Source organism: Leucopleurus acutus (assembly GCF_964270905.1).
Source record: "Leucopleurus acutus genome assembly, chromosome: 5".
NCBI classification, from domain to species: domain Eukaryota; kingdom Metazoa; phylum Chordata; class Mammalia; order Artiodactyla; family Delphinidae; genus Leucopleurus; species Leucopleurus acutus.
In genome coordinates, this window is record NC_139147.1 from 65,664,247 (window position 1) to 65,690,015 (window position 25,769).

General features: G+C 38.8%; 1 protein-coding gene across 1 annotated transcript in view; it reads right to left on the reverse strand.

The window, feature by feature from the left end:
• Positions 1-418: 418 nt before the first annotated feature.
• The window catches only part of TMEM39A (transmembrane protein 39A), a 30,651-nt gene continuing 5,300 nt past the window's right edge, over positions 419-25,769 (reverse strand). Inside the window, exons 3-9 of the mRNA XM_082840602.1 lie at positions 20,588-20,810; positions 15,164-15,247; positions 12,999-13,153; positions 6,395-6,743; positions 5,431-5,618; positions 3,297-3,444; positions 419-755 (exon numbers count right to left, since the gene is read on the reverse strand). Of these exons, the coding sequence (XP_082696728.1) occupies positions 522-755; positions 3,297-3,444; positions 5,431-5,618; positions 6,395-6,743; positions 12,999-13,153; positions 15,164-15,247; positions 20,588-20,810 (1,381 nt within the window). The 3' untranslated portion in view covers positions 419-521. The remainder of the gene's footprint in view (positions 756-3,296; positions 3,445-5,430; positions 5,619-6,394; positions 6,744-12,998; positions 13,154-15,163; positions 15,248-20,587; positions 20,811-25,769) is intronic.

Consider the following 25,769-nt stretch of genomic DNA (forward strand, 5'->3'; position numbering starts at 1 on the left):
AGAAATGCTTCCTCCCAGTAGGCAGCAAAGAGAACCCCACCAGGACGAAAACCCACTTTTGCCCCATGCATTCCAATACTATCTGCCAATCAGAAAAAAAAGACAATGAGTGCTGTCAGGCAACTCCACTGATCTCTCTCTTTCTGTAGCAATAAGGCCAGCTAAGGACTAAAGATAATGAGAAAGACTAGAAGGAAAGTAGACACACAAAAGGTACTGTGTCAAGTGATACATGAGATGTGTTCATAAGTGAATAAGTTATTCCAGAGCCATACAAACAAATCAATCTCTTTACTGGGGAGGCACACCTCTCCTCTGTATATTATTCAGATATACTAACACATGAAAGATCACATCATCTTGTTTATGGATACATTTAATGTCCCTTGCCCTCCCCACCTTTCAAAACATAATAGTATACAAAATATAAAATATCTTAAATATTTATAAAAATCGCAAGAAAAAAATAGAACGTATGAAAATATTTTTATCTGAGTTCTCCCTCACTGTTGAGAGGCAGCTTAGTTTGCCTTGAGTTCATAATTATTGAGTGGATAGGAGTATGCCCTGCCTAATACTATTCTGTCCCGGAGGAGCTTAAATAAAACATAGTAGTTGCAGAAGAGGATGAGAGCCATGGAAAGTGTATGGTTCCACTTCTCCGACCGCAGCAAGGAATAGAGCTGGTAGAAGACAACACTGCCCTCAATGAGGATAAGCAGATTTAACAGCCTTAATGGACGATGAAACAGGAACTGTAAGGAAGTTAAAAAGCAAAATGTTATTTCATAGAAAAGACTGCAGTTATTCTCACATTTTTCTTCTAAAATCATTTCATATTTACAGGCTCCTATGTGCACTAACAAGCAGATCTGCTTATTGAGTATCAATCAGGCTATTTCTTGCTATAGAGACCCAAACCCTTTCTTTTTTGCTCAAGTAATAATGAAATACATTTTATTTCAACACCCCGAGACATGAAAAGGGATTATATCCAAAAGAACTCTGCCTCAAAAATTTTTCCTAGATTTTATCTTAGGTATATATTTTATTTCAGATAACCAAAAGTATATTTATTTATCTAAGACAGGGGCTGGATAAAGGACCAAATGGGAAATATTTTAGACTCTCAAGTCAAGAGACAAAAACTGAGGATATTATATGTAGGTAACTCATAACCACTTAAAATGTAACCGCTTAAAAATACAAAAATCATTGTTAGTTTGTGGGCTGGTCTAAGACATAAACACCTACGCTAGACAAGTCTGCAGGGAGCAGTGGCAATATAAGTTGAAATATCAATAGAGTAATTTCTTAATTTTTTTCTTAAACTGTTACCCACCATGCTGTCTGTTTTATTTTGTTCAGTTTTTCTGGGTATTGATAAGTAGGGTGAACAAAGACAGAACAATGAGGAAGGAAGGAAAAATTAGTCAGAATTAGAGTTTGGCTAAAAACAGACCTGTTTTCATTCCCACCAAATTCTTCAGTCTAAGAGGCTAAATCCTGGTTGACTAATAAAAATGTATTATGAATAGGAAGATAGAGGTCAAAGAATGCAAACTGTGATAACGGTAGTATATCAGATCTAAAAGAATAATTTAGACCTCAGGACTCGAATCTGAGAATAAAACCAAATCATCATGACAGCTCTGAAAGGTAACTGGTTCTCAGGATCCTCCTGCGGGAGGAAGAACATGTTTAACCTGGGTTTTATTACATGATCTCCAGTAATATCATGTATAAAATTGGCTCAGAATTAACATTCTAAAAAAAATTAGGTAATTTCAGATTCTGTGGCAATTATAACAATTATAATTAAATGTGCAGGTAAGCTATAAACCGAATGAGTAAAAATGTGAGGACAGCCAGAGCTACTGGTAATAGGCACATTTTAAGTGAGTGTTCTTAAACAGTGTGCCTAAGAATCATTTCCAAATATGCAAATGCTGCAAATTCCTAGGATCCTTCAGAGATTCTGACTCTAAGTGACCCAACCACCACTTTGAGAAGCACTGATTTACTTTGGTCACGCAAAATCAGTAACAAGTTAATTTCCTTAATCTTTCTTCTATGGATTCCACCTGATTCTTCAGCTGTCCAACACTAGCAAGGAAAATACTTATATTTCAAGCAGAAAATTTTAATAAACTATCTGGTTACTGTAGGTTTCCAGGGGACTGCAAGAGCCAACAGATGTCCTTAATGGCCTGTGGAACTCAGCTGGCTGAATTAAATATTCTGTGTAGAAACCAAATGCTTATGTAGTTGTAACCTAAGTCCACTCCTCCATCTTAAGGCAATCCCACAGGAGTCTAGGAGATTATGGTATTTCCCTCATTCAAAGGCCTTTCACCTTGCCCCACCCTCCCCTACCATATTATTTATAAGCATCCTGCCCTGATGCAAGTTTCCAGTATTTAATTAAAAGGCCCTTAGTAGCAAACGCCCGCAGAACCAGGAAATCTAAGTACCCTCATAAGGAACTGGGAGGGATGGAGGGAGTGATGGGAGGGAGAAAGGGATTCAAGCATCTAAAAAATAAATAAAATCTCCAATTCTTTTTCAGAATATGGTCTCCATTCAAAGGCAATGCACTGCACTATGTACATTTTTACTAAAAACAGTTCCCTGCATGTACCTTCTTTTCCCCTCTCCCATCAATCAGCTGGCCTTTCTCTTATAAGTAAATACTTTTGCCTCCTAGAGCCAGAATTTCTGGAAAAGTGAAAAATCAAATAGAACATAACCCAAGGTGTAAATTCAAATGGAACAGAAGCTGGATTTAGTGGGTGTCTACTGCTTTTTCCTTTTAAACTTTTAAGCCTTTTTCCCTTTTAATCCAAGAGAAGGTAAAAGGCCACAGGTCATGGCATTTGCCTGAGTTTCAAAGGGGAAGTCAAAGTATTTTAAGGAGATGATACATATGACAAATACCAAAAAATAAAACCATCACATTATTACTATATTAAATATTGCTTAAGGATACACACTAAACCAAACTACTACAAATAAAAGTTGTAAGATGAAAAATGGAAGTCTTAAATAATTGTGTACTTGTTTCAAGTAATACCAGACTCAACAAATTCCAATGTAACTAGAGAAATCAGTCAAGCTATTAAAATTGAGAAATAGGTATTTTCACCTTCAATCTGCCTTTCAGAAGATATTTCCAAAGGACAGAGGCCATTATAGTAGTAAAATAATTACCCTGTCTTAATTTCCTAGTATGTGCTACACACTGTGCTAGATGCTTACACACAGAGTAACCTCCTAACACTTACTCCTAAGCTTATGTTTGAAAAGAAATAAGCTGTACTTGCATAAAAGCGGGCATGGGATACGTCTGAAGGCACTGCCACGTTGTAAGGCCCCATGGCTCTATATAAGCACCTGCTGTGTCGCACCAGCACCCCTTGAGGCCATATTGTATTTTCTGACCAACTAAGGGAGAAAGAAATGCAATGTTAGCCTATTGGCAATTACAGATAAGACAGTGTCTGGCAAGGCCAGCTATGCTTCTATGGAAAGGATTAAGTATTCAAGGCTTCATCTGCCTGAATTCTGAAAATACAGTAATTCCATGGTCAAACTGGAAGCAGTCAAAAAGGATTTATTATAACTTCATTGCTATATAGTAGAGAGAAACTGCAAAGTTAACTCAGTGTCAAAGGACTTAAGAGGCTTAGGAGAACAAGCAGAAATAAATGTGTAAGGAAGTCATCTATGAGCCAGAAAATCCAGTGTAAGCAGGTGGACTGTCACCTCAATCCCAAGTGAGCAGAGTCTATTGGTGGAAATGCTAGAGGGAACAAACAAGAAGAGAGAGTGGATGGTAGTAAGAGTAGTGGAGAAATTCACACATTATCAAACTAACATGACATTTACTACAGAATTACATCCCAAAAAGCTACAGAAAATCTATTCATTTATCACACACTTCAAATGCTTCATATATGTGAGAAGCTATACAGAAGAACACAGAGACACACAAGGTACCGACACACAGACTTTTCTTTTTACCACTTTCTTGGTTTTTTTTTATAGAGGTTTCTCTAGGAAAAAGAAGTTATGGAAGAAGCTTCATTCTTTCCAGCACCAACGTAATGGAGTTGGGGTGGGGATGGGGATCTTCAGGTTAAGCTTTTTAAAAAATCTAAGTTAATTCATCTCTTCCTGATTTTGGAAAGGTTAGTTTCCTAGGGTAAGAACTGGGACAGCATTTTAAATATGTTAAAGAAAAAAAAAATTCTAGCACCCTGAAGCTTTCCCAGTTCAGAAAATGTTCCGTCGGCCTTGCTCACACTTACCAGCATTAAAATGATGATACACCTCATGGCCATGTGCCATCAGGAGCCTGAAGATGTACAGTACTAGTACTGTGGATTGTATTTTCAATTTTTATTGAAATTTGTCCTTTGCCCACAGTCGGGTTTCTTTTCAGCCTGGCCCAATCTCTTTCAGTTCCTGGGCTTGAAGGCCTGTGCTAATCTGTATCAGACATCAAGGCAAATAATTGAAGGGAGCACTCTGAGGGGGAGGGGGAAGGGAATGTCACCTCAATCTGTCCCCCTTAATTAGGAAAGAATTTCTAGGTGATGAAATTTGTGAAATGTTCAAATTATAAAAGGAAGATGAAGATGGTCCAGGTCTGAGAGAGAGGCATGATGAAAGGCTCAGAAGCAAGTGAATAAAAGGGTTCTAAAGTCAGTCATTCTGGACCACAGGGATCATGCAGAGAAATGACTAACAGGGGGACACAATGAGAGGAATACTCAGAAAGAACTCACTTAGGGACAGTTTTCATTCAAATTTAGGAAAAGCAGGGCAACATTCATTAGTGAGTTTAGGAAGAAAAGAAAAACACAATTAAAGATGCAGGCTAAAACAACAACAACAAAACAAACAAAAAACCCAAAAAGCAAAAATAAATAAACAAATAAAATGCGGGCTAGGAAAATCACTAGTACAAATTTACATTTATTAGAAAGAAAAGATGAGAGAAGCAAATTCCAGCTGCCTAAGTATAAGACAATTATCTAGCAGCTATTCAGCTGTGGCAATGAAGATGAGAAGATGAATCTCACAGTCTTCTAAAGAAAATTAAAAATATGTCATGACTCTTTGAATTTGGGCAAAGGGTTAGGACTGAAAAGAAAACTCCAAGATTATAGCTTGGGAAATAAATTACACATTCTAGAGTGACTGGGTAGTTGAAAGGTAGGAGGCATTTAAGGAGGGACTGGGGATGGTGGTGGAAATGAGTTAATATCCCCTGCGTTCAGTTTAGAGGGATGATAAGCACCCACGTAGACAAAAACTAAAAATTAAGTGTTCAAAGCCAAGAACAAGAGTGACATACAAAGCAAATAAACATGATCAGCAGCATGTAAAAAGGTGTTAAATGGTTTTATCCTCTAACCTACTTACATGTGCTGTGGAGCATTGCTGTAGGACCCATGTTCAAGCTTCTGCCACTTGCCCAGGTGAGCAGCTGATTTATGTAGCAAATCACAGTATTTGGATGGCAGCAGTTGTGTGGTGAGCATGACAAAAGCATTGATCCACACCATAATGAGGTGCTCACATGACCAGCGCATGTCATAGTACTGGGTACTCTGGAAGAGATCAGAAGAGAGAGAAATGATCCACGTACTGGTGAGCAAGAAGGCAGGGACGGTGCGTGTACATACACCCTGCAGACAAATGCCACTCTGAGTCACCCATGCATTTGTTGTCCTCCTGTCTGTGCAGAAAGTTCAAGAGCAGAGTCCTCCAAAATCCTTCAACCTGACTTTCTGGCTGTATGAGTTAGGGTTGGGAGGGAGAGGCGATTATTCTTTTTAAGTGCTTCCTTTCTAGAAGTGAATGCTCTCTGTGAATGACCACTCCAGCTGTAGATATGCTTCTCAATGGGTGAAGGAAGGACACTGAAATGACCCAAAAGATTTTGGGCCCAAGTGACATCCAGACCATTTTTCTTTTCTACTAAAGTAAAGTTTAAAGGTTAGATTAAATTCAAGGAAACTCGTGATAACCATGATAAGATCAACCATGGTAGGCTGAATTTTACTGAAACCTCATTCCTCTTAAGCTACCACATACGGATTCTAAGTACAAGTTTATCCTCCCCAGAAACTGGGTGGAAAAAAAAAATCTTAAAAAAAAAGAAGAAAGAAAAGAAAAGAAAAAAAGAGGGGACCACCACGGGTGCATCACAGATATGGAAATATCTATCCACCAACCAGGTATTAGTGCACTCCAGATGCAGCCGAACTCCACCATCCAGGCTGCCAAAGGGGAGACAGAGAAAAGGGGGATTAAATAAGAAATACCCAGTTTATGTCATTCACACACAAATCCAGGAAGCACATAAAAGCAGGTAACCACTTACCTTCACAAAACACAGGGGGAGAAATGCAACATAGTAGGCACTGAAGAGAGAGTTGAAGAGAACTTCCTTGATTCTGTGGTTGAAATCTGCTTTCAGACATTCTACTTCATTGCGAATGAGGTCTGGAGACAGGGGGCAGCTGTGGCTGGGGATGGGTGTGGCATTATTAAACTGTTCTTTTAGAGACTCCAGCAGTAAGGAGAGGAAGTCTTTGGACTTGGCCAAGCCACCCACAGTCGAGGCACTCTCCTCTACCGCCTGGTGCTGAACCATGTAGTTATAGTCTGCAAGAAGAAGATGAGCTCTACTATCTTGGTGGAAACAGCAGAGAGGAACATAAACACCAAACCTGTAGATAAAAGGGAGTATGAAAATGAGACCACAGAAGCCACCTAAGATCAGATCATATAACTGTGTTAGTAAAATAGTCATGATTCATCAGAGTGAACGTAATATAATAGAGACTTTGCTGACAGTAAATTCATTATCTGGGAAGCTCTTTAATTTCTTCCCACAAAGGCAATATATATTCACTGTAGAATAGGAAACTACAAAAAAATCACAACAATAGAAACTACCCGGAAATAATCATTTTTATAATTTTTACAGTTGGGTGCACAGACTTTATACTTTTTCTTTTATATGTTTAGCCTCATACAGTATAAACTGTTTTGTATACTGCTGTTTTAACTTTGGGTGTGTGGTTATGTAGCATGTATATATTGAGCTTTTTCTTATGGCATTAAATATTTTTCAGCAACAATTCTAAAAGGTACTATAGTATTCTCATGTAGCTATACCATAACTTACCTATTTCTCTCTTGTTAGAACTCAGGCTGTTTCTTACTTTCCACTACTATAAATACCATTGGGATAAGTAACTTCCCACACAGATTTTTGTGTACACCTGGTATTTTTTGAATGGCTTGCCCTTCAAGTTTCCTCCTCTTAGTGAGGGGGCTCCCCTGCGTACTCCCCCACCATACTTCTACAGGCACTCCTAGTTCCTCTTGCCTGGTTATTTTTCTCCACTGATCTTACCACTCCATATATTTTACATGTTTTTTATTTTGGGTTTTTTCCCTTTGGTCTATCCTCCCCTCACTACAATGTAAGCTCCAAGAACCAGAGATTTTAGTCTGCTTATTAGTTCACTGCTATATCCTTGACGCTTAGAATAGTGGCTGAAACATACTAGGCACTAAATAAACACTTGATGGATTAATGAAAACAATTCTAAAAGTACAATAAATAAATTTTTACAAGAAAAATTACTTGGCTAAAGGACTGAAAATTTGTGAGACTTTTCATAACTTCTTATAGTTCCTCCAACTTTGGTTCCTTAAAAAAATTTTAAACACTTTCCCAAGTCCTCATTAAGTAACTTCCACATTGTAACATAGGTATGTATAGGTATGTATTATATTGGGTTGGCCAGAAAGTTCGTTCGCATTTTTCCGTGCCATCTTGCGAAAAACCAGAATGAACTTTTTGGTCAACCCAATAAATAAAATGATCATTTCACTGACATAAATTTAGATATTAAAAATAGCAAATAAAAAAAAATTTAGTTATAAATTTTATTTAAAAAAAATTAACAAACGTCACTTGTTCATAGTTCTCTATAGAGGGAGAAAGGATGAGCTTCTTGCTAAGTTAAGAAGATGGTTAGCAGCAGCTCTGGGATCCACTGTGAATGTGCCCTGGAGTAGTAGGATGGGAGGGGGTAAATGCAAAAGTATCATGCTAGGATCATAAGCTTGAAATGAGCTTGCCACTCTGTCAATTTCATGTGACCATGTCCAGGCTAGCCATGAGAGACTCATGGAGCAGAGCTTAGCTGTCCTAGTTGCCTAAACTGACAGCTGGTCAATCCCACATATGTGACTGAACCCAGCTAAGATCAGGAGAGTCTCCTGACTTCCAGCTGATCCCAACACATACACAGTAAATACATAGTGTGGTATGCTACCATGGCTCTGTGGATGTTCGTTACAGCACCATATGTCAATAGATAACTGATACAGGGTAACATCAAAGGCTTAGAGCATGGAGCGCTTTGTAAGGTAAAGAAAATGATTCATGAATTTTAAAAAGGGTTAGTAAATATTTAGACATAAAACTTGTTTAAATTACATGATTATTTCATTGTTTTATAGGGATGTGGAGAGCCTCCAAGAATAAACCTTATTTACATATCTAAAAAAATGAAAATGTTTGCTGGCCATTTGATGATGGTAATCCTCTTCAGTCTGGCCAAAATATTCCTCGATATACCCATAATAAGCCTTTCAAGTTAGATAGGGTTAAACTTCTAAATGATTCAACCAGCTATTGTTGATAAATAGAATAACTAAATCATTTGTTTCCAACTCAAACAGCTGAAATATTAATCTAGAAATACAGAAACAATTGATGTAAAATATACACCTTATAAGAAATCTGAATCATGAAAAATAATGTTTGTAAAAATTCACTCTGTATGAATTGAGTTGATGAGTGCCTTAAGTAATCGTTTAAGGAATTTAATTAGAACCTAACAGAGTACAACCAATAGAAAGACTCTTCCTGCCATCTTGGCCACACAATCTCTGAGTATGCCTTTATTTTATACTGTCACTACCCATATAAATTCATGCTTACACTGCAGCACCATAAACAGTATAGAGCAATGATTCTCAAACTTGAGCTAGCATCAGAATCATCTAGCAGCCTTGTTAAAAGACAAACTTTCTAGAGTTTCTGCTTCAGTTTGGGGTAGATTCTGAGAATTTCTATTTCTAACAAATTTCCAGGTGAGGGCCTCCCTGGTGGCGCAGTGGTTGAGAATCTGCCTGCCAATGCAGGGGACACGGGTTCGAGCCCTGGTCTGGGAAGATCCCACATGCCGCGGAGCAACTAAGCCCGTGCGCCACAGCTACTGAGCCTGCGCGACTGGAGCCTGTGCTCCGTAACAAGAGAAGGCCGTGACAGTGAGAGGCCCGCGCACCGCGATGAAGAGTGGCCCCCGCTCGCCACAACTAGAGAAAGCCCTCGCACAGAAACGAAGACCCAACACAGCCAAAAATAAATAAATAAATAAATTTATTAAAAAAAAAAAAAATTTCCAGGTGATGCTGATTCTGCTGTTCTGGGAACCACATTTTGAGAACTACTGAATTTAGAGTAATGGTTAAGACAAGGGCTCTGAATCAAAAAGACCTGAGTCTTTCTCATTAACTATCTAACCATGGGAAAATTTTTTAACCACTTAATCTGTCTTTACCTATGCCAAAGATTGCTAATTGTCTGCCAATAGCTACTGTTCTCCTGTTTCTTCCATAGCAACAGAATTTTTGTGTGTGTGTGAATAGCAGAAACATTTATTCCACCCAGCAAAGTCAAGAAAAGTGAAGTTCCAACACTACTCTTTTGTCTTCTCAGTTATAAATAAAAGAACAGGCATTTTATCAAAGACATACACCTGGCAAATGAACACAATTAAAATGTTCAACATTATGAATCATTAGGGAAATGCAATCAGACTATAGTGAGATACCTCTACACACTTTAAAACAGCCAATATTTTAACTACTGACCATACCAATCAAATACTGGTGAGGATTACAGGGGAACTGGAATGCTTCCATACTGTTGACAGGAATGCATAAGGGTACAGTTATTCATTTTAGAATATGAAACCATATATTCATACGAAGACTTTTATGCACATGTTCATAGTTAATCTGTGGTGGCCAAACTGGAAACAAACCACAAAAACCCTTCTGCTATTTTTCAGGAAGAAAATGAACTACTCATACCTGCAACTTAGATGATTCTCAAAATAATTATGCATCATGAAAGAAAAAGACAAATACAAAAGTAAACACTAAGATGCCACTGATATTAACAGTCTAGAAAACACTAATTGAGTGGGAAAAAAAGTAAATCAACTGTAGTTGCCTGGGAGTCCTGGGAGACATGTCAGAAGGTAGATATTGGTGTTGTATGTTTGTTATTATGATGATGGATCCGTGGCTTTACAAGTATTAAAACCTACCAAGTTGTACATTTTAGGTATGTTCATTTCAATGCATACCAACTATACAGCTCAATTAAGTTTTAATAGAAATTGGCTTCACATAAAAATCTGAATCTCCTTTTCAGTAGAACTCTGCCAACCACAGGTTAACTCCATCACCTCTCCTTGTACATGGGAGGGATTCTGTTGTAGTAGCAATGAAGACTGGTGAGCAATGAAAGGTGTTTCCACTTGAGTTATCCAGGAACTCTGCCTGGGTCCTAAAAATCACATGCCTGGACTACATGACTTCCACTCTCATGCAGCTCCAAAATCACTGGTGGTTCTCACAACTGTCCTCATCTCAGGGTAACCTCTGAACCCATCAAAAATTCTGACATCCAGGACTCAACATTAGTCCCACAGAGCCCTGCAGTCTACCCTGAGAGGCCTTGGACAACAATGCAAATTAGACCACAACTGGAGTGAACACTATTCTCTGCCATGATACTATCCCCACTGAGTATACAAAGTTTGCAACACTCACAAAACCTGTTCCTCTTCATCCGGACAGTTCAACATGGCTTTCAACATCAGTCCAACAGTGAACAAAAACCAAGATGAAAGCGGGCTTAAATAATAGTCTTTATTATGGCATAGAGCAGAGCAAACTGAGACAGATAGTTTCCAAAAAGGGTGAGAAAAAAAGGTGGAGAAAAAAAGATTTTTCTATCTGGAGATAGAAAAATCCATCCTGAGCATGACATGAGACAATGCCACCAAAGAAGGTGCAAACCTCTGTGAGCCACCAGCAGAACCCAGCCTTGATCTCCATGGTCAAAGGTGGTTAGGGCCTGTCTTAGCCAGTTGATGGAAGAGAAGGACAACACCTAAGTGCTCAGCCTATTAATGCTTCACTCCAGGGGATAGGAGAGCACAAAGGTCTACCTACCCTGACCACAGTGAGGTGACTAATGCCCAGCATGGGGATCATAGCAACAGAATTTTTAGTTGAGATACAGCTGCCCTGCTAAAGACTTAATTTTCCAGCCTCCCTTACAATCTATCACACTAGGCAGGGTGGAGCAAAAAGATAGCAGAAGCTTGAGTTCTGACACCATGGAGCTATCACAACTATCCGAGATAACTTAAATACACACTATACAGGAGAGAGGAATGAGCTTCTAACTTTTCAAAGCCACAAGCATTTTGGATCTGTTATAGCAGACTAAATATACTACTTCCTGGATCATTGTGATGATTTCATGAAGTGATGTTTATAAGCACCACCTAGCCCGACACTTAACACTTAATAAGAGCTTAATAAATGATAGCTATCTGTTAACATCTAACAAAGAAGGTTTTAGCCAAATGTAAACAAGTTAAAACTATGCAAAATAGTTTAATAAGCTAATATGTACAATAATATACCACTACACAACCAACAGAACGGCTAAAATTTTTAAAATGGAAAACATCAAATGCTGGCAAAAATGTGTAGCAACCAGACTCTTATAGAATTGCTGAAAGAATAAAATGGTATCACTTCTTTGGGAAAAAGTCTGGTAGATTCTTATAAGACTAAACATACTCCTACCTTGTGGCCTAGCAGTGCCACTCCTACATATTTCTCCCAAGAGAATGAAAAGGTATCTTTGCAAAAAAAGACTTGTATTAAGAATGTACATAACAGTTTCTTTTTAATAGTAGTCAAAAACTGGAAACAACCCAGGTGTCCAACAATAGGAGAATAAACAAACTGTGGTATATTCATACAATGAAATATTACTGATACATGCAATCACACAGACAAATCTCAAAAACAACATGCTGAGTCAAAGACAGCTTGAAAGTGTACATACTGTACAATTCCATTTATATGAAATTCTAGAATTGGCAAACTAAACTATGGTGGAAAAAAAAATCGAAACACTGTTGCGGGCTTCCCTGGTGGCGCAATGGTTGAGAGTCTGCCTGCCGATGCAGGGGATGCGGGTCCGTGCCCCGGTCCGGGAGGATCCCGCGTGCTGCGAAGCGGCTGGGCCCGTGAGCCATGGCCGCTGGGCCTGCGCGTCCGGAGCACAGGCTCCGCAACGGGAGAGGCCACAGCGGTGAGAGGCCCGTGTACCGCAAAAAAAACCAAAATAAAACAAAAAAAACACTGTTTTCTCTGGGAGACAGGGGGATTGGGTTTGACTGGAAAGGGACATGAAAGAACTTCTGGAGTAATGGTGATGTTCCATACTGGGATAAGGTTTTGAGTTACACAGATATATGCATTTATCAAAACTCAGCATATGTACACAAGATTTGTGAATTTTATTGTATATGAATTTTATTTGGTGGACAGAGCTAATGAAAATATTCTTCATTGGTAGGAGAGCCATACCTCTTGGGGATAATCTTAGTTTATGTCTGTTGTCCCAGCTGTATCCCAGTTTAGAAAATAAGTTATATGGTCACTCTAACCACTGATTTTTCCAATTTTCTGGACTCCTGCTTTATATTGAAGAATTTCATTTCCCTCCCTTTTATACTATCATTTGCATGACCCAAATAATTTCTTAAGACTTACTAATAAAATAGTAAAACTGGAGTACTCACGGGTAGCCAAGGAAAAGGAGATTGAGGACTGAATGGCTTCGGAAGAGATTGACCAGGGTCCAACAAAGTACCCATCCACACAAAGTAAGTAGCACCAAGCGAGCTGATATGAGAACCATGTAGTGAATCATTGATGCTGCACCTGCCTTAGTGGCCTGTAAGTTTGGAAGCACCAAAAAGAAAAGCTTATAAATGACTTTATTCAAAAGCAATGTGACTCAAGTAAGGACTTAGTAGATTTAGTGTGGGGGGAAAAAAAGAAAAAAAAGGAAGGAACGAAGAAGAAGAACTGCCCATCCCACCTTATCTTCCTCATTCTTGAAGATTTGATCTCTCCAGGGACAGTTAGCTGTTTCCTCCTTGAATTCCCATAGTCCCTCACAAAGACCTCCTTTAAGTTCTTATGATATTGTCTAATTTATTTACACTGGGGCTTCTCAAAGTATGTTCCATGAACCACACTCATCAGAATTACTGGGGCTGCTTACTGAACATGCAAATTCCTACTGACTTTCACCACCAGATATAGGGAACAAAAATCACAAGTCAAGGAACCTGTATTTTAACAAACCAACGAGTGATTTTTATATACATAAAGATAGTGAGCCACTAATTTATCTGACTCCAGACTAGACTGCCATGGCCTAAACAGCAGCAACAGTGTTTCTATTTTTCCTTGAATCCTCCCCCCAATCTGTTTGCTGAATTAATGTTTAATAAATTACTGAAACTTCAAAAAATAATCAGATCTTCTTCAACAAATCCCTATATAAATGTTTCTTTTTTGATTTTTGCAAATATGAAAATAATGCATGATCATTACTTCTAGTTCTTTACATCACAGCTGTTCAAATATTCTTCTTTAATCCCAGATCTTTAAAACTGATTAAATATAGTAAGAAAACATACTTGTCTAAACATGAAGCTCTGCAATGTCATTTTCTTTCAAACTGAACTAGGAAGGAATGAGTGAAATGCAGGGGAAAATGACAGATTCTTATAACCTCTAAAATAGCAGTGTCAGAACTCAGAAAAACAATTTTCTGGAGTCAACAGCACATGGGAAAGGAGAAGGAGTTTTTCAGGTCCCTCCTGTATATACATTTCTTAGTTCACCCAACATACTACATAGCATATATAATATATACACAATATATACTATTTGTGTAGTTACTTATAAATGCAAAGAAGCAGTTGAATTAATACTACGGCCTGGGCCTTAAACTGTAGAGTAGGCTCAAGCTGTTCTCAGCCCAGCAGGACAAAGAGTTGCATATCACTCCCCTGATACATACCTCATGCCAATGTACCTCATGTGCCAAAGTCAAGGGAAGGCATCTAAGCCACTGGAATTACTCCATTGCCTCCATTCTCAAATGTTTAGGATTAGTAATAAATTTAAGTTTAATATTTGTCTTTCTTGGTTGGGCAGCCTCATAAAGACATCATAAGGACCTCAAAAAGAGGTCTTATTTGTCTTGGTTGCCACTGTATCCCCAGGACCTTGTGTAGTATCTGTCACATATAGGTAGCACAAGAGCTTGGGGTTTGGAATAAGGCAAAAATGATGAATACATTCAAGCTCTGCTGCCCTGGTGACACTGGGATGAGTGTGACGAGGAAAAGAGTATGTTGCTATTGGAGAGTAAATAACAGGAGATCCTAACCTAGGGAGGGTCAAGATTAGTCCTATGCAAGTGTGGATGCTGTCATTTTAAAATTCTAAGTTTTAGTAAACTCAAACAAATGTCTCTTGCTAGCAACTCCACAAATGGTATATAAATAATTTCAAGTGAATATTACTTGAAACAATGTTTTAGATGCAACTCTTTATTTACATCTATACAACTCTTCTTAACAATAGTTACCTAAAATCCATCCTATTTTTACTGCAACTATCAAAATTAGAAAGATTGTACTGGAGAACGCAGAAGCTAGAACTAAGCTCCTATTGGGCAAATGAGATTTCTAACAGTTGAATTAGTATATCACACTTGAATTTTAAATATACTGTAAGAAAACCTTTTAAAAAGAACTAGCACAATTCATGTAAGAGTAAAGAAATTAATTTATAATTGCATTCAAATTATACTTGGACATTTCACATTTTCAACCTCTAACTAGCTCTAGCTACAAGTGATAGAATACAGTGAATGAGCTGTTACCTCTGAGATGAGGGCCCATACAAGCCTCCTCGCAAGCATCACTGTGATGAATGCTGCCAGGTGGTAATCAATGAGATGAAAATTCTATAAGAGAAACAAATAACTGTATCAGAAAGAAATATGTGTATCCAGTTGGAACTACTACATGAAAGAGGTTTGCCCCCTCAAAAGACTGTCCTATATCATCTTATACTTACAGACCACAGGAATTTGAGGGACCTTGAAGAGACTACCTACCTTCTACTTCTTTCATGACAAACTGCTTTAACTTTTCAAACACTATTTTAAACTATCTGGAATGTAACCTTCTCCTTTTTTGCAAGTTTACTGTATTAGAAGGAAAAGATTACAGTTGGGGTTAACAAGTGATAACCTGCAGAATTATGGCAAGAATAATTATCTAAAATGCCATATTTATAATGAGTGTCAAATTTAAATTCCCAGGCTTCAAGAGTTACTGTTGTTGGTCTCTCTTTATGAAAGCTTATATTAATCCAATTGGGCATCGACTAATCTAAACTCCCTACTCACTGATACATCAATACATTCAGTCTTTTCCCCTTAGCTTGATTTAAAAACATGTCTTATATTTGATCTCTTCTTCCTATAAAATGATAGCATTACCTAGATGCTGTGTATGGTTCCTTTTAGTTCTAAGTCTGTATATATAACTGTGATAATAAACAAAATGAAAAATCAATAGCAAAAAGAAAGTTGCAATGTATTTTCATTTTGATGGTCAGAAGGTCTGTAAGTTTCCACAGTCCTCCTTCAAGAGTTTCTCAACTTATTCAATAAATATGAACTAGACACCCACAGCGTGCCATGTAGTCTTCTAGATACTGAGGATATAATGCTGAAGAATGATAGACAAGATTCCTGCTCTCCTGGATCTTACTTTTTACTGCAATGTGAGAGAGAAAGGGGATGGCAGAGATTACTAGTTGTTTCTTCTGCCATCACAAAATTTAACTGGACACTGACTCCTAGCTGACTAAAGGTTCATTTCTCAGCCTCCCTTGCAATAACTACTTGCGGCTAAGGAACACGAGGGAAAGTCATGTGTGTGACTTCCAAGCCATGCCCTTAAAGGAAAGAGCTGTCTCTTTCTCCTTTCCTCCTTCCTGCCAGCTGCATGTGATGACGGGAGTTGGAGCCTTTGGACCATGGTGTCTGAAAGAAGCACATTGCGGGTGGCAGAGCAACAGATACAAAGAGTTGCCACACTGGCCTTATATCACCTACCTACTTTTTATACAATAGGGAAATAAACATCTGTTCTGTTTTAGACACCCTGTTACAGCAGTTAAACCCACATCTTTAATAATAAGTTGCTTAAGGGGGGAGGGCAATGACAATAAACAAACTAACAAGCAAAAGCATTTCAAATAGTTATGCTGCTGGTAAGAAATAAAACAATAATGACTGGGAAGGGAAGTGCAGAACCAATTTAAATTGGTGCTTAGGGAGGATATCTCTGAGAAAGTGGCACTTGGGCTGACAGCTGAATGACAAAAAAGCACAAGCCATGACAATATCTGGGGGCAGAGAGCTCCAGGCAGAGGAAAAAGTAATCACACAGGCTCTAAGGCAGGGAAACATATGCCTGGTATGTCTGAAAATCAGCAAGAAGGCTGGAATGAGGTAATGAGCAATAAAAGATTGAGTTTATATATTTTTTCCTATGGGGAAGTCATAAGAGTGTTTTAGGCAAAGGGTGCCATGATTCTGTTTGTATTTTAAAATTATCACGCTGATTGCTGTGTGGAAAATACACTGTATTGGGGAAAGATCAGTTAAGAAGCTATTGCTTTCAATTCAGATGAGAAAACATGATCGATTGAACAGGGTCAGTAGTGATGGAGTGGCCAGATTTGGGATACATTTTAAAGGTAAAGCAGTCAGATTATCAAAAGAGTGGCTTACCATTCCTCAGACCATTTCCTTTTCCCTGTCTCTCTTTAAGTGTTTGGATTCTAACAATTATTTATCCCCTCTTAGTTTTGAGACTCCTCCCTGCTCATCCTACTCCTTCAAAATAATGGAAGCAAATACATTACAGCCCCTAGCTAATGTCTGGGGGTCTTATGTATCACCAATCCATCTAAGACATTTTTTATATCGAAAAATTTAAATGCCTAACGTACCTCATTGTTAAGCAAATTTTGTTATATTCTAAATCATTGAAAACTAGTAATCTACTTACGATTAACTCTTTATAAAACAGAATATTTGATTAATCAAAGTGCTCCACTCCTGAATATTCTGAATAACTTACTACACCACTTTCAGCTTTTATGTTTCTTAGGGTTAAGACTCACTCAGCTAATTATGTGATAGCGAGAATGAAACTAACATATTCAGGTGCCCACATTTTCTTTTTGATAATTATTAAGATCTTGAAAATGAAAACCAAAAACCATATATATAAATCTGACAAATTTCTGAGTCAGGCATGCCTAAAGGAAGAAAACTTAGACAAACCACTAGTTAAGACATAAGTCCCTTGGCGACCATCCGAGTCAAGCTGCCACCTGCCAGCTTGAATACCTTCAGTGGTGGGAAGAAATTAGGTCTGTAGCAGTCCATTCATCTTTAACAGCTCACTGATGCAGGCCCTCAGATTCATAGGCTAAAATCTTATTTGCTATTCCACATATGTTACTCTTAGCTCCACAATTAAATTTTAAGCTTTGTGTGATCAAGGATTATGTGTGGCAGATAAGTTAGCCAGTCCACATGGTAACCTCCTTTAAGTGTGCCTTCTTCTACTGTAGAGACTGGAAAGCTAAAAACTACATTTCCGAACTTTCCTGTAACTAAAGTTACTAGATTTGATTTAATGTCTGCCAATCACATAAAGTGAGTAAAGTGGGGAGAGGGGCAGGGTAAAAGGCACCCATTTTTGGTGGTATGAGTCAGGCAAAGGAAGCATAATTCTGGAGTCAGCAGCCATAGCAGCACTGGCTCCCTCCATTTCAAGGCAACATTTATAAGGGACTTTCACAAGAACTCCTGTCAGAAATGGTTGACTGGGAAAAGAGCTCTTTGATTACCTTAAAATTCAGTAAGTGAGAAGTTTCCATGGGACATCAAAGTGAAAACAGTATAACAGAACTAACCAATGGTACTCATGGAGTAAACACAGAATAAATACAGGAAGCATAGCAGATAGGTCTGAATTTGAGTGTTCACTTTGTCACATGTGATTTTAAGCCAGTTTCATAACTTCTAGGTCTTATATTCCTCACTTATAAAATGGGAGTCTTAGAGTAGTACCTACCTGTTTTTAGAAAGCATAAATGAGATAATACTTGCAAATAACATAGTAAATATTTTAGCAAGTATTTGCCAATGTCATTGTTAAGATATTGAGGTATTTACTTATAAAACTATACAGCTGATGGCCATCATCAAAAAATCTAGAAACAATAAATGCTGGAGAGGGTGTGCAGAAAAGGGAACACTCTTGCACTGCTGGTGGGAATGTGAATTGCTACAGCCACTATGGAGAACAGTATGGAGGTTCCTCAAAAAACTACAAACAGAACTACCATATGACCCAGCAATCCCACTACTGGGCATATACCCTGAGAAAACCATAATTCAAAGAGTCATGTACCAAAATGTTCATTGCAGCTCTATTTACAATAGCCAGGAGATGGAAACAACCTAAATGTCCATCATCGGATGAATGGATAAAGAAGATGTGGCACATATATACAATGGAATATTACTCAGCCATAAAATGAAACGAAATTGCGTTATTTGTAGTGAGGTGGATGGACCCAGAGTCTGTCATACAGAGTGAAGTAGAGGTGGATGGACCCAGAGTCTGTCATACAGAGTGAAGTAAGTCAGGAAGAGAAGGACAAATACAGTATGCTAACACATACATATGGAATCAAAGGAAAAAAAATATGTCATGAAGAACCTAGGGGTAAGATAGGAATAAAGACACAGACCTACTAGAGAATGGACTTGAGGATATGGGGAGGGGGAAGGGTAAGCTGGGACAAAGTGAGAGAGTGGCATGGACATATATACACTACCAAGTGTAAAATAGATAGCTAGTGGGAAGCAGCCGCATAGCACAGGGAGATCAGCTCGGTGTTTTGTGACCACCCAGAGGGGTGGGATAGGGAGGGTGGGAGGGAGGGAGACGCAAGAGGGAAGAGATATGGGACCATATGTATATGTATAAAGGATTCACTTTGTTATAAAGCAGCAACTAACACACCACTGTAAAGCAATCATACTCCAATAAAGATGTAAAAAAAAAAAAACTATACAGCTGGAAGGAGCCTTAAAGATCATCTAATCCAACCTCACTTTACAATACCATGGCCAAAGAAGGATTTAAAATAAAAATGTTTATTCCCTTCTCATACTATCTTGAATATTTTGGTCCACATTTCCTTTCTATGTTCACCAGGCCAGGGAGGTTTTCTAATCATTTATAAGTATCAGACACATACAATCTACCCAGGACAATAATCTTCTTTCTCCTAGAGCATATCTCCACTATCCATCCAAATCTGCCATTGCTGCCCACTTACCTACTAGGTCACCTGACTATCCTGAACTGTTATTTTATATACCTATCTGCGGAGAACCCTCTGTGCATCAAGATTACCACAGCACACTAAATAACTGGAAAGAGTTATAACTGCTGATGTACTTCAGCAGAGATGGCTAGTTCTCATCTCATTTTATTTTGGTAACAGAACCCAATTTTACTCGGGGTAACAATGAACCCAGCTAAGGTACTATATTGTCCAACCTCCCTTACAGTTAGGAGTGGGTACTTGTGAAAGTGATGTGAGCCTGGCCTATAAGAAATTCTCCTTTATGCTTCCCTACGTTCTTTCCCCTTTCTGGAGAACAGGGACAGACCACAGCCACCTTGGAGGCCACATGCTAGAAGATGGCAGAGTGTCCATCGGCCTGGGTCCCCTGCCAATGGAAGTGTGCTACTCTTGCCAACCAGGACAACTGCCTCAGACTGTTACATGTTTGAGGCATTATACAATTTGCGGTTTATTTGTTACAGAAGCTATCACTATCCTCATATAGCCATCAAAAGGATAAAGTTCCTGGAACATAATCATACTTGCACCTTAAACTTTCAACAAATTTAACATGGTGTACAGAAAGCTAAATATTAAAACCCTTCTGTGATATGTTTATAATAAATTACTTAAATGTTTTCTGCATTTTCATTTATATTTTTACTACTTCTGGTTATGGACCAAAGCCAGATATTTAACAATCTTATGACATTATATTCTGAAGGTAATCTGTGCTTTAATATAAAAACATTTTATTCCAAGAAAAATTAAGAAAAATAATTTCTACACATAAGTTTTCCTACTAGTTTCTTGGCTAAGTACATGAAGAACTTAAAGGCCTGTTAAGACTTACCAATGAAGTACAAGAGGCAGGATGATTATAAGGATACCACCACACTGTTTTATAGATGTTGATGTACTGAATGAACAGAGCAACCAGCAAGTAGATGAAAAAGAGAAATTCAAAGAGCAGGCTCCCATCCACAGGCAAATCAGGAATTTGGCAATGACGAACAGGACCTGGGGTGATTAAGGCTGTGATAGGTGGGACCGGAAGGCCAATAGCACTACCATTCCTAAAAAGAGAAAATTATGGTTAATTCAAATGGTGACATCTTTCAGTGTCAAAGAGCACAAAGGGGTTCTGCTTCCTTCTTCACCTACACTTTAACTGTTGGCCTTCCTCAAGACTCTATTCTGGGACCTTTTGCTCATCTCTTTCCCCTCTGTACACTCTCTTTCCGTAATGTAATACATGGTCATGGCTTCCATTATCTCCTACATGCTGAAAACTAAAATTTCTCTCCAAAAAGCTCACCGCTGCATTTTAGATCCATGATATCAAGTTGTCTACTGGACATCTCTGTGGTTCTCCTCCTACAATCCTGACCCTAGTCCACGGCCCACCCAGTTAGCTGCCCAAATCAGAAACCTGGGAGTCATATTAGGAATTTTCTTCTCTAAATCATAGATACTCCACTTTATAAATCTTTTTCCAAACTGCACTCTCCTCTCTAAACCCACTGCCTAAGTTCAAGGAGTTACCATTTTTCACTTGAACTACTGAGGTAATCCCTCTAAATTCAACTCTACTTTGACCAAATCCTCCAACCTGCCTTCAAAGATCTTTCTAAAGTGAAACTGATAGTGGACTCTCTTGCCTAAAACTCTTTAGTGGCTCTCCACTAATAGCATAATGCAATGTCCAAAAATGTTTAGTCTGTCTTATGAGGCCCTCTGCTTAACAGACTACCCTCATCTCTTATCACTCCTCCACATGCACCCTATATACTACCCATGCTATTTGCTATCTGTGAATATACATGCTATTCCTTTGTATACACCATTCTTTTTACCAGCAATGCCCTCCACAATCACCTTCCTTAAAGTTTCACATACACATTTACAGACAAAATCCTTCAAGACTTTTAAAATGATCAAACATATTCTCTAAAAGCTTACTCTGACTCACTCAATCAAAACGGATTCATCTCTCCTCTGTGCCACCATTATACCTAAACTCTGCCTTTATTGCACTTTTCATACTGTTATACAGTTTTTTTCATTATACTGTTGTATAATTTTTTTGCATACATCTTTTTGTCTATCAGATCATAATCTTAAGGACAGAGACAGTACTTTTCCTAGTTCACTGCAAATACATACCTTTAGGTTGAGGAGACAGCAGACCAATACAGTCATTAAAAAGAGGGAGATCTCTTAAAACACAAATTAAAATGTAGAGATTTTAATCCCTATCTTCTTCTTGTTCTTTATTCTAAGTGCTTTTGTAAGTCACAAATAGGTGGGCTATCTAAAATGATAAGATGAGGGACTTCCCTGGTGGTCCAGTGGTAAAGACTCCACACTCCCAATGCAGGGGGCCCGGATTCAATACCTAGTCAGGGAACTAGAACCCACATGATGCACCTAAAAGATCCTGCATGCTGCAACTAAAGATCCCACACGCAGCAACTGTGTGCCACAACTAAGACCTGGAGCAGCCAAATAAATAAATAAATAAAATGATAAGATGAGGGTAAGGAATAAAATTTCCCATTGTTTATATGCCTGTGAATAGAGATCTAAGGGTCTACTATTGCTAATAGAACAAGGAAAAGAGGCTTGGTTTGGTTATTTCCAAAGAAGATTCTAGAGAAGGAACAATATTACTGTTACCATTCTACTCTAAAATTTTCAAATATAGAATTCTACCATTAGTATGTGACATTTACAGTACTTTAAGTGACTCATGGGAATATGAACTCTGCTCATTCTGAACAGTTAAGCATACCATGGCAGAGGGCTTCCCTGGTGGCACAGTGGTTGAGTCTGCCTGCCGATGCAGGGGACATGGGTTCGTGCCCCAGTCCGGGAAGATCCCACATGCCGCAGAGCTGCTGGGCCCGTGAGCCATGGCCGCTGAGCCTGCGCGTCCAGAGCCTGTGCTCTGCAACAGGAGAGGCCACAACAGTGAGAGGCCTGCGTACCGCAAAAAAAAAAAAAAAAAAAAAAAAAGAATACCATGGCAGAAACTCAGAAGAACTAGAAGGGAAGAACAGGGATGGGGGGAGAGTCAGAAAAAATTATAAAAATTTCTTCCCCTCATTCTCAGGAATACACTCCAATAGAACAAGCTTACCAAGGAGTAGGTTGTGATCTACCAGTAGGTCTCAAAACCTTACTTGTTCAATCATAAACCAATCATTAATACACCACTATCCTCTGATCTGTTCTGGGAGAAGGGCCGCAGCACTGCACAACTCCAGGAGGTATTTTTCACACAGAATACAACATGAAAGGTGCCCTCTGGAGTTGTTCAAGTTGGTGAACTTGGAGAGAATTAATGCCAGCAGCCATTCTATTCCCTCACTCCATTTAATCATAAAATATGGAAACAAAAAATTCTGATGAGGAGCCTCTACTCTAGGATAAACTAAACATTCTCTAGAGCAAATAAAATTTCTTATTCCTCTTCAGTCAGAAGTACATGCTAAAATATCTGTTATGATTTAAAGGTTTTTATAGAATTTTCCTAAGTAAAGCAGACTAATTCTGCTGTTAACAAAGTTAATAACACTCTGGGCTTCAAGAAAAATATTAAAAACAAAATACGAAAGATCTATATTCGTGGAACTACCATATGATCCAGCAATCCCACTCCTGGGCATATATCCAGAGAAAACCATAATCCAAAAGGATACCTGCATCCCAATGTTCACTGCAGCACTGTTTACAATAGCCAAGACATGGAAGCAACCTAAACGTCCATTGACAGATGAATGGATAGAAAAGATGTGGTACATATATACAATGAATATTACTCAGCCATAAAAAGAATGAAATAATGCCATTTGCAGCAGCGTGGATGGACCTAGAGATTGTCATACTAAGTGAAGTAAGTCAGACTCAGAAAGACAAATATCATATGATATTGCTTATATGTGGAATCTAAAAAAAGGTACAAATGAACTTATTTACAAAACAGAAATAGAGTCACAAATGTAGAAAACAAACTTATGGTTACCAGGGGAAAGGAGGTGGAGGGATAAATTGGGATCGGGATTGACATATACACATCACTATATATAAAACAGATAACTAATAAGGACCTACTGTACAACACAGGGAACTCTACTCAGTACTCTATAATGACCTATATGGGAAAAGAGTGGATATATGTGTATGTATAACTGACTCACTTTGCTGTGCAGCAGAAACTAATACAACATTGTAAATCAACTGTCCTCCAATAAAAATTTAAAAAAAAAAAAAAAAAGGATGCCCTCAATCCTCCTCCCCCATACTTGGAAAAGCGCTGCTCTTCTGTACGCCCATTAAATTCTGTGCCTAGTTCCCTTCTCACACTTATCATTCATACAGTATTGAAATATTCTCTCCCCTGGTAGACAGTAAACCACGTGTAATCAGAAATCAAGATGTTAGGGAACTACTGACCAAAACAACTCACCTTGGCCAGACACAATAACTGCTTGCATGAGTTATCTCGTAACAGGAGATCCCAATAAGGAACATGGTGCTGCTGCTGAAAACTAACTGGGAGAATTTGGGAGGGGCCAAAAAGAGGGAGGAGATGCCAGCCCATAATATGTCCTGCCAACCTCCCAGAAACCCTCATGCTAGAATCCATCTTGGCTGAGAGATACATGCGTCACCAGGAAGTACCGAGTCAGACCAAATATGGCACAAGCAAGATGACTGGCCAGAGACAACCCAGAAAGCTAACCCCATTACCATAAAACCTGAGACTGCGAGCCAAGTAGCAGAGCAGTTTTCCTGGGTTCCCTTACCCTGCTGCTCTCTGTCCGGGTGCCCCTTCCAAATAAAGTCTTTTGCTTTGTCAGTTAAAAAAAAAAATCTGTTATTTGTGATAGCCTATACAGCCTTAGCTATTATACTTCAAGCCAAAAGACAAAGAGACAAATATCAAATATAGTGATCCAGAGAATCAGTTGGAAAGAGGAAAGTAATTCTATATGTTAAAAGTTTGAGAGGAGATATGATCAAAGATCTTATAACCAAAAAAAAAAAAGAGCTAAAATAAATAGACTTGGTCAGTACATCTCAGAAAATTAATTACAGAGGTATCATTTAAGAAAAATTAAAAGTATTGTTCCTAGGGCTTCCCTGGTGGAGCAGTGGTTAAGAATCCGCTTGCCAATGCAGGAGACATGGGTTCGATCCCTGGGCCAGGAAGATCCCACATGCCGCGGAGCAACTAAGCCCGTGTGCCACAACTACTGAGTCTGTGCTCTAGAGCCTGCAAGCCACAACTACTGAGCCTACGTGCCACAACTACTGAAGTCCATGCACCTAGAGCCCATGCTCCACAACAAGAGAAGCCACTGCGATGAGAAGCCTGCGCACCGCAACGAAGAGTAGTCCCTATTCGCCGCAACTAGAGAAAGCCCGCATGCAGCAACAAAGACCCAACACAAACAAAAATAAAATAAAATTTTAAAAAAATGTATTGTTCCTCTGAAAGAATATAAAACAGATTCAAGAAGAGCAAAGTGACACAAATGTTTGAGATACAATGTGGGAGAGTTCCAGTCCCAGATATCCCACTAACCAGTTGTGGTTTTTGAGAAAGTAACTTTATATCCCTGAGCCTCAGTTTCTTCATCTATAATACAAGGGTTGGAAAAGATTCTCTTCAAAGAACTCTTCTCAATGCTATCACTGAATATTCTCTTTCAAACTGTGTTGCAGGTCCCCAAGACCATGCCTAAGCCTAATTCACTAGGAGGACTCACAGGACTGCGCATATAGTCATGTTCATGGCTTCGATGTATAACAGCAAAAGAATACAAATCAAAACTAGCAGATAGGGGCTTCCCTGGTGGCACAGTGGTTGAGAGTCTGCCTGCCGATTTAGAGGACACGGGTTCGTGCCCCGGTCCAGGAAGATCCCACATGCCGCGAAGTGGCTAGGCCCGTGAGCCATGGCCGCTGAGCCTGCGCTTCCGGAGCCTGTGCTCTGCAACGGGAGAGGCCATAACCGTGAGAGGCCC